Source organism: Macaca mulatta, chromosome 18 (assembly GCF_049350105.2).
Source record: "Macaca mulatta isolate MMU2019108-1 chromosome 18, T2T-MMU8v2.0, whole genome shotgun sequence".
Classification (NCBI taxonomy): domain Eukaryota; kingdom Metazoa; phylum Chordata; class Mammalia; order Primates; family Cercopithecidae; genus Macaca; species Macaca mulatta.
In genome coordinates, this window is record NC_133423.1 from 18856679 (window position 1) to 18871074 (window position 14396).

The following is a 14396-nucleotide window of genomic DNA, read 5'->3' on the forward strand; positions in this document are numbered from 1 at the left end:
TGCATTTATAACCACCACCACCCCGTACTAGCCATGAGAAAAGGGTGTTAATTTTATGTTTCAGCGCTTTAAATAATTTATGTATACATATTAAAATACTATTAATGCTATTCAGGGTAAAAATATGCTATAGAAATATTTTGTGATAATATTTTTTATAGTGGGAGCTCCCCTGAATATACAGTGAGCCTGTGCCCTGATTTCCCGGAGACATTCCTGATTTATGCCTGTTGTCCTGCTATAACCGTCACACCCCCGTCTATACAACATTAAAGATCCAAAGTGGATAAGAAGATGATAAAGGCACAGCCAGTGAATAAGTTATGTTAAACCTTAGTTTACCTCTTTCTCAGTGTTTCATCATTGGGGATCAAACCCCCGTAGGTTAAATGGGGCGCTTGCTCTGAGAAACTTCTCAAAGGTAAGTATAAGAAACTTCAGATCTCTGTTCATCAGGCTGATGGCACTGAACAAATCTACGTAAATTTCCCACACATTCTGTTGGTCATTCCTGATGAAATACCTCCTTGCTCTGTCTCCTTTGTCTCTTATTATACTGTCGAAAAGATGCCCTCTTTAAGAGAAGAAGTTGATTGCAGGGTCAGGGGAGTAGGGTCAGGATGGAGAGACAAAAATGAAATCTGAGTTGGTGAAGTTAGGCTTTCTAAATGGAATTGCCCCTGATTGATGCTGCAATGTGATATTTTTGTTGTTGCTAAGTTAGAATTCTAAGGTCTTTCCTTTGTATCCTGTGTAGCAGTAATGGCATATAGTGCCTCTGTGAATCATGTGGTGCTGGTCTGATGGGCAGGAGGGGTTCGTGCATCTTCATAAACATCTAGTTTATTGCGAGGAAAAGGCTTGGATAATGGTGGGGAAGTAGGGGGAAATGTACGTCAAGATTCAGAACTAAAGCACCGTACGATAGGGTTCACATGTCAAAACTTCATTATTGTACTTTTTTCTGCTTCCTGTTTGTGAGAATGTTGCATTTAAGTTTTGAGTTTCCAGTTACTCTTATGTGAAGTATATTTGAAAAGCTGTGGTGTTTCTTGTCATTTTGCTGATATTATGAACTGTCCGGCAGAGCTCCCTTCACGGGTGCCGGGGTTATTGGAATTGTGCTCCTACACTGGTTCCCCTTCATGACGAATTTTATTCCTAAACTCCTTTGTGTTAATAGTATAATTAGCAATTTCAGCCATTCCATGCTTTTTATTCACGGGAGTGGAATGTTGCCCTTTTGTCCTCACTATTTTATTGCTTTGTGAATCCTGAAGTGGTGGGAATCTGTCCCAGAATTTGAGAGAGGAGTGGGAGCTGACTGCCCCGTGAATGTAGTCTGGTGTATATCTGTAATGCTTATAGTGTTGTGGTGACTGCCGTGGGTTTTTAGAATACTTTTGAGAGATTTGTCACCTATTATTAATAGTTTCAGGTTAATAAGTATAGCTTCTTAAACAATAAAGACTGTATTGTTAGGGCATTAGATAGTGTATCTGTTTATAGCCATAGTACTCTCTGTTTCAAATGCATCTTCAGAGCAGATTTTACCAAACTGAAACTGAGACTCAGGAAGGATGCACTGCAGTCAGTGTATTCAGCTGAAACTACTGGTGTGAGTTCAGTGTTTCTCTTGAGAACCTGTGGCATCAGGTATGCTTTTGAACAGCCATGTGAAAAATATCCTGCCCAGCCATAAAACTGTTCAGCTGACAGAGCTAATTTAGTATTTTCTTCTTTTGATCTTTACACTTTATCTTCATTTATAGCAGGTCATAAACTTTATAGAGCATTGCCTTTTATATGGCATACTGAAAATGCATTTTTAAAACCAGAGAAAAAAATTCATTTGAGGTAATTTTCCTAACTATAAAAACATGTATTCAGATTTATGTTCTAAATCCATTTGTAGTGAGGTGGGTAGAGTAGTCATGATCATCAGTTTGATTGAGCTGCAGTTTGATTTGATGGCACTATTCATTTGGACTTTAATTTTTTTCCCACATGCACCATTGTTATACCTTATTGAAATACAAATGACAACCAACGTGTTTATCATTTCTCTTTTGATATAATGAGAACTCAAAAAAAGAGAGAGAACTCATGATTCTATTCAATAGTGTTTGTATATCCTAAATGTAATTAATAAGTGTCATAAAACATCTGTACTCTTACAACGAATACCAAACTTTATTAAAATCAATGACTCTCAGACTTTTTCTGCCCCAGTACCTCGAACAGGTATGACCTGCTTCTACTGCCCATCACCCTGATAGAGGAGAAATACAATCAACATTTTGTCACCACTGTGCAGGTTGAAAAGGCCTGCCTGGCAATTCCGTGTGCCTCCACACATACACTCTTCCCCTCGACCATCACACATGTACATCTTGAGAATTGCTGATTTAAATGATGGCACAATAGTCATGGGAGGGGAGTGGGAACAGCTGAACTCATTTCAAGTTGAAATTTGATGTTCCTTTAACTCTGCTATGTTGAGATGACACCAAGACTTGATTGATGCAAGATATCACAAGTTGGATGCCTTATGGCTCAATTGCATGAAGATGATGAGTTTCACAACGGTTTCCTGCCAATTATGTTAGCTTACATGAGCTGAGAGTAATTTCAGGCCACTGTAAGGAGATGAGTGATCTGTGGAATGCCTTTTATAGACAGACTTTAGATTAAATTTGAGGATGGGTCACCTGGTTTTACAAGCCATTTTTGTTAGACATCAAGTCAGATTTAATATTTTAACCTAAAAGTGATGGCAAAATTCAACAACAAAAATCTGCTAGCATGTAATATTTTCTTTCTTTGCTTTTATTCTTAACAGCTTGAGATAATTCATACCATAAAATTTATCTATTTTAGTTTTTTAATGATTTAATAAATGTTTTAAGTCATTTTGATGATTTTTAGCAAATGAATGGAGTTGGGCAACCATCGCCACAATCTATGTTTTAAACATTTCCATCACACAGAAAATACCCGCTACTTGTTCACAATCTGTTCCCATTACCATTCCAAGCCCAGGCAACCACAAATCTGCTTTCTGTCTCTATAGATTTGCCTATTGTGGACATTTCATATAAACAGAAAAATACAAAATGTAATTTTTTTTCACCTAACTTCTTCCAGTTAGTGTAACTTTTTATTTTTATTTTTTTGCCATTCATCTATATTGTAGCATGTAAAAGTACTTTGTTCATTGCTGAATAATGCTCCATTGTTTGGATATACCACATTCTATAATCCTTTCTATAATGCTTATAAAAGATTAATCTTCTATGGTCCTTGTTGCTTTTAATCTATCTAGCTCCCCACCTCCTTGCCTGGTTTCCCCCATGGAACCAAGGTCAGATTGAGCTTTTCTGGATTTGACCTCCAGGCTCTATGCTGAAGAGTTTGTACTCCTTCACTCATCTCATCTCTGACTACAGACTTCAGTCCCTGAAGAAGTTGGGATGATTATATCCAGTGTTTTTGTTTTTGTTTTTGTTTTTTTGAGACAGGGTCTTGCTCTTTTACCCAGGCTGCAGTACAGTGAGGTGATCACCACTGCAGCTTCCACCTTGTAGCCTGAAGTGATCTTCCCAACTCAGTCTCCTGAGTAGTGAGGACCACAGGTGTCTGCCACCACACCCGGGTAATTTTTTTAATTTTTATTTTTTAGAGACAGGGTCTCACTCTGTTGCCCAGGCTGGTCTCAAATTCCTAAGCTCACGAGATCCTTCTGCCTTGGCCTCCCAAAGTGCTGGGATTACAAGCATGACGAGCCACTACACCTGGCCTGGATTGAGGATTTTAATCTCAGGAACTGGTACCAATTTTGGAGTGTCCTCTGAGGCCTCAGGAACAGAATAGAGTTGAAGATTTCTGTGGTAATTATGAAGTCAGCCTTTGAGTTCTGTGGCTAAACCTAGCATAATTTGTAAACATCACATAAATAGCAATATATTACAAATATATTAAAGAAAATACTGAAAACATTAAGAAAATAATTCAGTGTCTCAGTTTGTAGTATTCAGGGAGAACCACTATTCCACATATTGATGTATGTCCTTTTAGCTTTAATTTATGTGCAGACATATACAGTTTTTTTAAAAGATGGTTTTCTGTAATAACCGTTTCCCCATGTGAGTAAATACTTTTGAAAATATGAAAGTCTTATGAGCAGTGCAAGGTCAGAGATAACCAGGTTCATTCGTGTTTGTGTCTTTCCACAGTGTCGGACTTTTGTCGATGCTATTTCAATAGCAAAGGCCACGAACTGCATGGAGTTTTCTAGGAGGCAGTGCTCCTTAGAACTTCCCGGTCACTTGGTAGTCACAGCTACACCGCCACAAGCCACTCCACAAGTCAGTCAGTATTGTAAACTATATGTAATATTATATACCTAATTAATATCTAAATGTTGCAGATTAAACATTCCACAACAAACAAAGTAACATTTAACATCAAGAGGAGAGAGATAGGAAAAAGGGTTAAGGAAATAGTCCAGGGAAAGTGAGGAAGACAAAAAGAACCTCCCAGTCTGTGCCAGGGCCCATCTGTTTTACAAGAAAGAGTCTTTGATGTGTGCACAGACTTCAGTGGCAGATGCTGGGTGCTTATCAGGAGTGACAGCAAGACAGTGTCAGTAAAGACAGCCATTTTGAGCTGTGAAGTCCTGCTCTTTTTGTGGCTGCAGAGTCCTCCAGTGAGGACTGATGGTGCAAGAGTGTGCCTGTTTATGTCCTTATCTCGTTGGATGCAGTCTTTATATGTTAATTTATTAATCAAAATATCTTGTCCCTGTTGGCAAAGTGTCCTATGAAAAGTAAGATGGAGTCTTTTTTCTGAGATGGAGTTACTTGTGTCAAGGGTGCTCTGTATAGTTAGTGTAGCTAGAATGGTGTGAGGGAAAACATGGTGGGGAGAGAATTCAGAGAGTAGATATTTGCTGTCACTTATGACCTTTGAAAGTCATTGTAAAGAACTGGGAGTTTATTCCAAGTGTAAGTTGAAGCATTAGTTTATTGAGCAGGAAGTTATTTTTTTTGCTTCACATTTTTGACATAACACTGGCCACAGTGTAAAGAACCTATTGGAGGGATCGAGAGAGGGAGCAGGAAGATTGAGGAAGAGGCTTTCGTGGTATTGTAAGCTAGAGATGATGGCAGTTTAGGCTAGGGTAGCAATTCAAAATGGCAACAAGTGGTTGGACTTAGAAAATATTTTCAGAGAGGTTGATAGGATTTCAGAGAGGTAGATTAATATACTGGGAGAAAAAAAGAATCAAGAGTGACTCCTAGTTTTGTTTTTTAATCTTGAGTAACTGAGTGACTAGGAAAGCCATTGCAGAGATCTGGAGAAAGCTCTAAGAGGAGTGAGTTTGGTGAAAGAAGGTGTGGAAGATTAAGATCTGGGTTTTGCATATATAAAATTTAAATTAGGATAGTGCTGGAGGGAGCTATGGGATCTTGGGAGAGTTAGAATGAGAGAAATTACACATTAGTATGGTCAAGGATATGCTCATCTAGAGAAGGAAAAATGGGTGATATCTAAGAGGAAAGGGATAGTTGGAAAAATATAGTCCTTTAGTACAGTGGTGCCCAGTCATTTTGACACCAGCGACCGGTTTCGTGGAAGACAGTTTTTCCACAGATGGGGCGAGAGGCGCAGGGGCCGGCGGGGGTGATTTCAGGATGAAACTGTTCTACCTCAGGTCATCAGGCATTCATTCTATTTTCATAATGGGGACACAACCTAGATCCCTTGCACGCGCAATTCACAATAGAGTTCATGCTCCTGTGAGAATCTGGTGCTGCCACTCATTTGACAGGAAGTGGAGCTCAGGCAGTAATGCCAGCGATGCAGAGCAGCTGCAAATACAGATGAAGCTTCGCTCACTTCCCTGCCGCTCACCTCCTGCTGTGCGGCCCAGTTCCTAACAGGCCATGAACTAGTACCGGTCCAAGGCCTGGGGACTGGAGACCCCAGCTTTAGTGGGAGAGTTGGGATGGGATCCAAAGTAGAAGTGGAGGGGTTTGTTTTAGACAAGAAAGGTACAGGAGGCAATATGGGCACAGATATGAGTGGGTTAGAAAGTTCGGGGTGAGAAGAGGCACTTCTCTTGTGATCACTTTATCAGTGTTTTCTCAATTAAAAAAAAGCAGAGTCATCTGCTGAGATGGGAGGAAGGTGACAGAACTTTGAGGAGAGAAGGACACAATTTGGTTTGACTCAGAGAAGAATAATTCACAAGTGTGCAATCAGGATTGAGACACTGGTGAGAACCAAATCTCATTTGTGCTTATAAGTTTAAAGTGAGTCCAGCGAGGACAGTTGTGAGTTACTGGTGATGATTCCTTGATTTTGGGTGACAGGATGATCTGTTCTCCTGTTGATTCTAATGCCCATGTTACATTTAACTTTATATGTTAATATTTTGTAGGGCTAGTTTTACTTTATTTTTGTAGAAACTTTTTGTTTCTTTTGGCATTTTGATTTTGCTTTTTAGCTTTTGGTATTGATTATGCTTATTCTATTTTGGGGGAGTCTGATTTTATTAGGTTGGTGCAAAAGTAATTGCAGTTTTTGCCATTTTTTTTAAAAAAAAGGCAAAAACAGCAATTACTTTTGCACCAACCTAAATAAGTTCAGATTAAATTTGCTGGGGTAACATAAAACAAAAGAAGATTTTATCATTTCTTCTAATTACAAATTATCTTTAATAATTCATTTAACAAATATTGATTAAATGCCTATAAGACCTTGCATGAGATGTTAGAGGTGCAATGGGAAAAGAGAAAAAAATTATAGTCCCTGCTTCCACAGAGCTTACAGGCCAGCGTAGAGGCTAGCAACCCATGCCCATTAGCCAAATGCAGCCCACCTCTTGTTTTTGTACAGTCTGTAAACTAAAAAAAGTTTTTAATTCAACATTTCATTTTAACATTATTATAGATTCACATGAGGTTGTAAGAAAGAATACAGAGAGATCTCCTATACCCTCTACCTGACTTCCCCCCAGAGGTACCTTTGTGCAGAACTAGAGTATAACATACAGTATAACCAGGATGTTGACATCGAAACTGTCAAAAGACAGAACATTTCTACCAGCACAAAGATCCTTCATGTTGCCCTTTATAGCCCAGGCACTTTGCTCCCACCCAGAAACCCTCCTTAACCCTTGGAACGTTTAATGTTTTCCATTTCTGTAGTTGTTACTTCATAAATGTGATATAAAGTAAATCATATAGTATGTAACTTTTTGGAGTTAGCTTTTTTTTTTCCCACTCTCAGAGTAATTCTCTGGTGATTCCTTGTTGCATATTTCAGTCGTTCATTACTTTTTATTGCTGAGTAAATCCACGGTATGGATGTGCCACAGTTTGTTTAATCATTCACCTGTTGAAAGACATCAAGGTTATTTCAAAGTTTTGGCTATTATGAACAAAGATCCTATAAACATTCTTGTGAACATTTTTCTCCCCCTGGCGTGCATGCTCAGAATCATATTTGCGGAGTCTTGTGGTAGTTGCATGCTGAGTTTTAAAAGAAACTGCCACCAGAGTGGTTGTACCAGAGACTGTCAATCCAGTTTCTCTGCATCCCTGCCAGCATTTGGTGTTGTCACTACTTTTTATTTTAGCTGTTCAAGTGGGTGTGTAGTGATATCTCATTTTGGCTTCAACTTGTATAATGGTTAATGATGTTGAACATTTTTTCGTCTGTTTATTTACTATCTGTATATCCTCTTTGATGAAACGTCTGTTCATGTCTTTTGATCATTTTCTAATTGAATTGTTTGTGGAGTCTTTTTACTGTTGAGTTTTGAGAATTTATTCTATATCCTATTCTAGGAAATAGTCCTTTGTGGCTGAATGCAGTGGCTCATGCCTGTAATCCTAACACTTTGAGAGGCCAAAGTGGCAGAATGTTTAAGCCCAAGAGTTCAAAGACCAGCCCGGGTAACATGGCAAGACCCCATCTCTACAGAAAATACAAAAATTAGCTGGCTGTGGTGGTGCATGCCTGTGGTCTCTGCTACTCAGGAGGCTGAGGTGGGAGGATCACCTGAACCCAGGGAGGTCACAGCTGCAGTGAGCTGTGATCATACCACTGCACTCCAGCCTAGGTGACAGAGCAAGACCCTGCCTAAAAAAAGAAAAGAAAAGAAGAAGTATTTTGTCGAATGTATGGCTTGCAAGTATTTTATCCCAGTCTGTGGCTTGTCTTTTTACCCTCTTAACAGGGCCTTTCACAGAGCATAAGGTTTTTTGTTTGTTTGTTTGTTTTGAAGCCCAATTTATCAGATTTACTTTTTTAGATTGTGCTTTTTGTATTAAGACTAAGAGCTCTTTGGCTAGCTCCAGATCCCAAAGATTTTTTTTCTAAAATGTTGATATTTTTACATTTTACTTTTAAGTCCATGATCCATTTTAGTTACTTTTTGTAGATGGTGTGAGACTCACACTGATAGGCTGTGGTGATACCAGGTGTATGGTTTACACTTTTTTGGGGGCATGGGGTGCAGATTTGCATGGGTCTGTTTCCCTGTCTGTGCTTGCTTTAGCTGTGTCCCATCAACTGTGATGTGTTGGTTTTTTATTTTCATTACATTCAATCTGTTTTTTTATTTCTCTTGAAACTTCATCTTTGACCCATGGATTATTATACAGTTGTGTTTTTTAGTTTCTGAGTGTTTGGTAATATTTCTGTTATCTATTGTTGATTTCTAGTTGGATTCCATTGTGGTCAGAGAAATCACACTCTGTGTGATTTCAGTTCTTTTAAACTTGCTGAGGTTTGTTTTATGGCCCAGAATATGGTCTATCTTGGTGTGTATGGGCACTTGAAAAGAGCATGTACTGTGCTCTTGTTGGGTGGAGTGTTTTATCACTGTGAGTTAAATCCTGTTGTTTGATAGTGTTGAGTTCTTCTGTATCCTTGCTGATTTTCAGTGTTGTTTTTCTATCAGTTTTTGAGAAAGGGTATATTTGCTCTGAAGTCTGTTTCCTCTGAAGTCTATTTTATCTGATATTAATATAGCCACTCCTGCTTTTTTAGAATAAATGTTTGCATGATGTTTCCTCCATACTTGAAGTATCTTTTAGACAGCATGTGGTTTGGTCATTGGTCATGTTTTTTATTCTCTTCTACCAATCTCTGTTTTTTAGTTGGTGTATTTAGACTATTCACATTTAATGTAGTTATTGATATGTTAGGGCTTAAGTCTGTCATTTTATTTTTTTATTTTCTGTTTGTTCTCAGTGTTTTGTGTTTCCTGCTATCCAGTATATTACTTGAACATTTTATAGAATTATTTTTTACTTTTCTGTGGTGTTATTAGTGTATCTCTTTGTATGGCTTTTTTTTTTTTTTTTTTTTTTTTTTGGAGACGGAGTCTCGCTCTGTCGCCCCGGCTGGAGTGCACTGTCGTGATCTCAGCTCACTGCAGTATCAGCCTCCCGGGTTCATGCCATTCTCCTGCCTCAGACTCCTGAGTAGCTGGGACTACAGGCACCTGCCCCCATGCCTGGCTAATTTTGTTTTTGTATTTTTAGTAGAGACAGAGTTTCACCATGTTAGCCAGGATGGTCTTGATCTCCTGACCTTGTGATCCACCCGCCTCGGCCTCCCAAAGTGCTGGGATTACAGGCGTGAGCCACCATGCCCAGCCTACATGGCTTTTTAAATGGTTGCTCTAGGTATTATATATATGTAGCTAATCCCAGTCTACTGGTGATGTCATTTTACCAGTTTAAGTAATGTATAGAAACCCTACCTCCTTCTACATCCCGTTGCCTTCCCCTGCTTGCAATATAATTGTCTTAAATATTTCCTCTACACACATTTGAAACCACATCAGACAGCATTAGAATTTTTGTATCAGCTATCAAATATAATTTTAAAAACTTTAGAGGACACGGAAAACTCTTTACCCAGATTTTTACTTACTGAGTTCTTCTTCCTTCATGATTTTAGCAGATTACTTCTTTTATTGTTTTATTTCTGTTTAGAAAACTTCCTTCAGACATTCTTTTAGATTAGGTCTTCAGGCAATAAATTCATTTAGGCTTTTTTTTTTTTCATCTATGAATTCTGATTTCTCCTTTATTTCCGTGGGATAGTTTTACTGGATTCTGGGTTGACAGTTATTTTTCTTTCAACACTTGAAAAATGTTGCACCATTTTCTGGTCATTTCCATATTTTCTGATGAGAAATCTGCTATTCAAATTGTTTTTTACCTGTAGGCAAGGTGTCATTTCTCACTGCTTTCCAATTCTTTTCTTTTTTTTTGGTTTTTAGTAATTTGATGTGTCTTTGTGTAGATTGCTTTGAGTTTACCTTATTTGAGGTTTGCTTAGCTTCTGTAAGATTTATGTCTTTTGCCACATTTGGAAGCTTTTCAGCCACTATTCCTGTGAGTACTCTTTTAGCCTCTTTTTCTTTTCCTTCTAGAACTCCAGTGACACAAATGTTAGATCTTTTGTCACAGTCCACAGGTCCCTGAGACTCTGTTTTATTTTATTTTTTTTAAGTCTATTTTTGTTTTTCAAGCTGGGTAAATTCTGTTGTTTTATCCTCAGGTTCACGGATCCTTTCCTGTGTCCCCTCAGTTCTGCTGTTGAGCACTTCCACAGAAGTTTTTATTTTGGTTATTGCATTTTTAGTTCTAGACTTTTTTATTTGCTTCTTGTTTACATCTTCTGTTTCTTTGTGAGAATTTCTGTTTCTTAGCTCAGATTTTCTGTTTTTTGTTTGTTTGTTTGTTTCTAGTATGTATGTAATTGCTCATTAAAGTATTTTTATAATGACCACTTTAAAATGTTTGCCAGATAATTCTAATAGCTCTGTTATTTAGGTTTTGATATCTATTTATTGTCTTTTTTCATTCTACTTGAGGTCTTCCTGGTTCTTGATGTGGTGAATGATTTTCTCTTGTAACCTAGACATTTTGAATATTTGCTTATGAGATTCTCAGTCTTATTTAAACCTTCTGTTTTAACTGGCTTCTGACACTACTATGGCAGGGGAAGAGGAAACACTGCCTCATTTGTGCCTGATGAGGTTAGAAATCCAGGTCCCCATGCAGCCTCCATTGGCACCCGAGAGGGAGCTGCTTACTGCTGCCTGCCAGGGACCAGCATTACAGCTCCCTGCGAGGCCTCCACTACTGCCTTCATGGCTGGGAAGGATAGAGGTCCTCTTTGCCTCCCATGCGACCTCCACTAATAACATGGTCAGGAGAAGAATGGCCTTTCTGCCTCTGAGTGGAGATGGAATTCCTGGCTCTCCACTAGGCCTGACATGACCCCATTGAAGAGGGGGAGGGACCTCATTACTGCTTCATGGAGGTGGAAGTCTAGGCTTCCCACGTGATGTCCACTGACATCCGCCAGGTATGGATGAAAGTACCAGTTTCCCTCCTCAGCCTTCCTTGACACCATGACAGTGGAGGGGAGGGCACAGGTGGGGAATTAGAGTGCCCCATTATAGCCTGGTGAGGATGGAAGTCTGGGCTCCCCACTCAGCCTGTGCTGGAATAGGTAGGGGTGGAGCCACGTTTCTTCTGTGGTGTTTGGCTGAAGTAGATCAGTTACTATCTAAACATTTTCTGTCTTTCAGGACTGCTCCTTTCCTTGTCTGTCCCTTAGCTAGAGAGAATAGGCTCTTGTGGTGGTGGTATTATTGTTTTTTGGGGATTTTTGGGGGGTCTATGCCCATTGGCATTTCTAGGTTGCTGGTGCTTCCTGCAAAAGAAAATTCAGGGAATTCTTTGGGACCCAAGATCACTGACCAGTCTGCCCTCTTTCCACCGCCTGGAGTTGTCCAATGTTTGTTTATAGTGTCCGACATTTTAGTTGTGTAGTCATCCCTCTGTATCCTTGGCTTCCACATCATGGCTTCAGCCAGCTATGGACTGAAAATATTTTTTAAATTGCATCTGTAGTGAACATGTACAGACTTTCTATTCTTGCCATTATTCTCTAAGCAATACAGTGTAACAACTACATACATGGCATTTACATTGTGTTAGGTTTTGTAGGTAATCTAGAGATGATCTAAAGAAGCAGTCCCCAACCTTTTTGGCACCAGGGAATGGTTTCATGGAAGACAGTTTTTCCACACGCCGCTGTGTATGCGGGGGTGAGGGATGATTTCGGGATGAAACTGTTCCACCTCAGATTATCAGGCACTCATTAGATTCTCATAAGGAGTGCACAACCTAGATCCCTTGCAAGCACAGTTCACAATAGGGTTCGTGCTCCTCTGAGAATCTAATGCTGCCGCTGATCTGACAGGAGGCAGAGCTCAGGCAGTAATGCTCACTGGTCCAGCACTCACCTCCTGCTTTGCAGCCAGTTCCTCACAGGCCACAGACTGGTACCAGTCCACTGCCTGGTTGGGGACCCCTGGTCTAAAGTATAAAGGAGGATGTGCATAGCTTATTTGCAAATACAACACCATTTTATGTCAGGGATTTGAGCATTCGAAGATCTGTGTATTCATGGAAGGTCCTGGAACCAGTCCACGGACAGCTGTACTTGAAGGTCCTGGAACCAGAAACCAATGGACAGCTGTACTTAGCAGGAGAAATAGGGGAAGGAACACCTACTCCAGCTCCTGAAAGAGGAGATTTTCATCCGTCCATTTAAAACCATTCAGAGGAATCTCATGCTTTTCCTCACCTGTGTTCTCTCTGCCTATAACATCTTTTTCTCCTTTTGCAGCATCAGCCACTACGTGATTGTCATGTCCATGACCATCTTTTTGGTGTTCCTCAATGGCCTGGCCCAGCTGCTTACAACAAAGAAACTCAGACTATGTGGCAAACCCAAAAGTCACTTCATGTGAAGTTGCTGAAGCACCATTCAGCATCTGGATCCTGATTCTCCTTTTAAACTAAAATCTCATCAAGGACTCAATAAGAAGATGGATATGGATATATAGTATATTCTACTCCTGTAGGGAAAATGGTGTTTGGAATTCCGAATTGACAGGTTATCTGGAACAAAGGAGCTTCTTTTCTTTTTTTCCTAGATTTTGCAGGCATGAAATAGTGATTATATCTGTGGAAAAGCATAGGAAAGCATTCTCCATTTTCATTTTTCTCCTTTGGCTGGCAGCTCTTCCCAGTGATGTTGAGAACACCTGCAGTAATCTGGTCCCCAACCGCACAGCTTCCCGCATACCCAGAGGAGAGCACATGCCCCCTGTGGGGGCAGTGCTGATGGCATCCAGAATCATTGCCGTGGCTGAGCTGAAAGGAAATCACCAGGTGCCACCGTCAATATTTATCAGCTTTCAGCGCTGGTTTTGTTGGACAATCAGGGTGTATTATTTCAAAAGCTTCAATAGAAAAAGTGTTTGCAGGTATTTGTCATATTTCTTTAGTATGCAATAATACTATCTTATCCTTTTTAGTGCTATTTCTCAGGTTTTCACAGTCAACCAGCTAGATGCATGTCTATTCTTCACTTTTTGTTTTTTTTTTCATTTCTGGATTTTCATGGAATTTCTGACAATACAAAAGTAGAAAGTGTTTGGTATTTCTGTCTTATACATAGGAAAACATTTAAAATAAATAGTTTTTAATTGTAGGCTCAACATTTGTTACCCCATAGCTTTTTCATGTATTATTTCTTTCCCTTTGAATTTATTTTTACTGTCATCTATTATTTTAACAGGAGTTTAAAATTCAATGGTTTAACTTTCTGACAATATCATAAGAATTCATATTAGAGGTGTTATTCTTTCTGGTTGTGAGATTCTAGCCCAAAGGCCTAAAATCATCAAATTAGATTTCCGTTTGTAAACAAATTCTAATGGGCAAAATATCTTGAGAGCAGTTTTTATATGGATTGTCCATAAAATGACCTTTACGTATCCCTGTGGAGTTGGCCTTTTGCCTGTGGTATGCCAGTAGCTTTTGGCTGATGCTAAGCTTTCCTGGTATGTGCACTATTTTTAAGAAGTAATTGCTTTTGAATTAAGTTATAGCATTACTAATTCACGTTAATGACTAGGAAGCCCTCTGTAATTTACTAGATTTTTCAAATTGGCGGGGAGTGAATAAATACAATTTAAAAGAGTCAGAAATCAGTTTGGCGAAGTGTACTTTCCTAATTTCGATTTATGATGAAATATAGTTATAATTTATTTGTAATACTACTTTATGGTATACCAGTGAAAGAATTACAGTATAAAAAAGAGGTATTAATGTTTTATGAAATCTCATGCATCAGCTCATAGCATAAAATCTAGCTGGACAGCTAAGAAGCTATGGTAGCAAACAGTGATGTTGATGGAATGAGAACCATGAACTTTCGTATTACCTCAAAGGATTTTTTTATCAGTTTTTTTCCACACATCAGAGAAAACTGTATAAACACTT

General features: G+C 39.0%; 1 protein-coding gene across 6 annotated transcripts in view; it reads left to right on the forward strand.

Moving 5' to 3' along the window:
* Positions 1–14104, forward strand: part of PIGN (phosphatidylinositol glycan anchor biosynthesis class N) — a 158679-nt gene extending 144575 nt beyond the window's left edge. For 5 of the 6 annotated variants that reach the window (XM_077975115.1, XM_077975116.1, XM_077975114.1 and 2 more), the window contains one exon: positions 12733–14104. In XM_077975115.1, coding sequence (XP_077831241.1) covers positions 12733–12856 — 124 coding nt within the window. In that variant the 3' untranslated portion in view covers positions 12857–14104. The remainder of the gene's footprint in view (positions 1–12732) is intronic. The other variant, XM_077975117.1, reaches the window with a different exon arrangement.
* Positions 14105–14396: the final 292 nt, after the last annotated feature.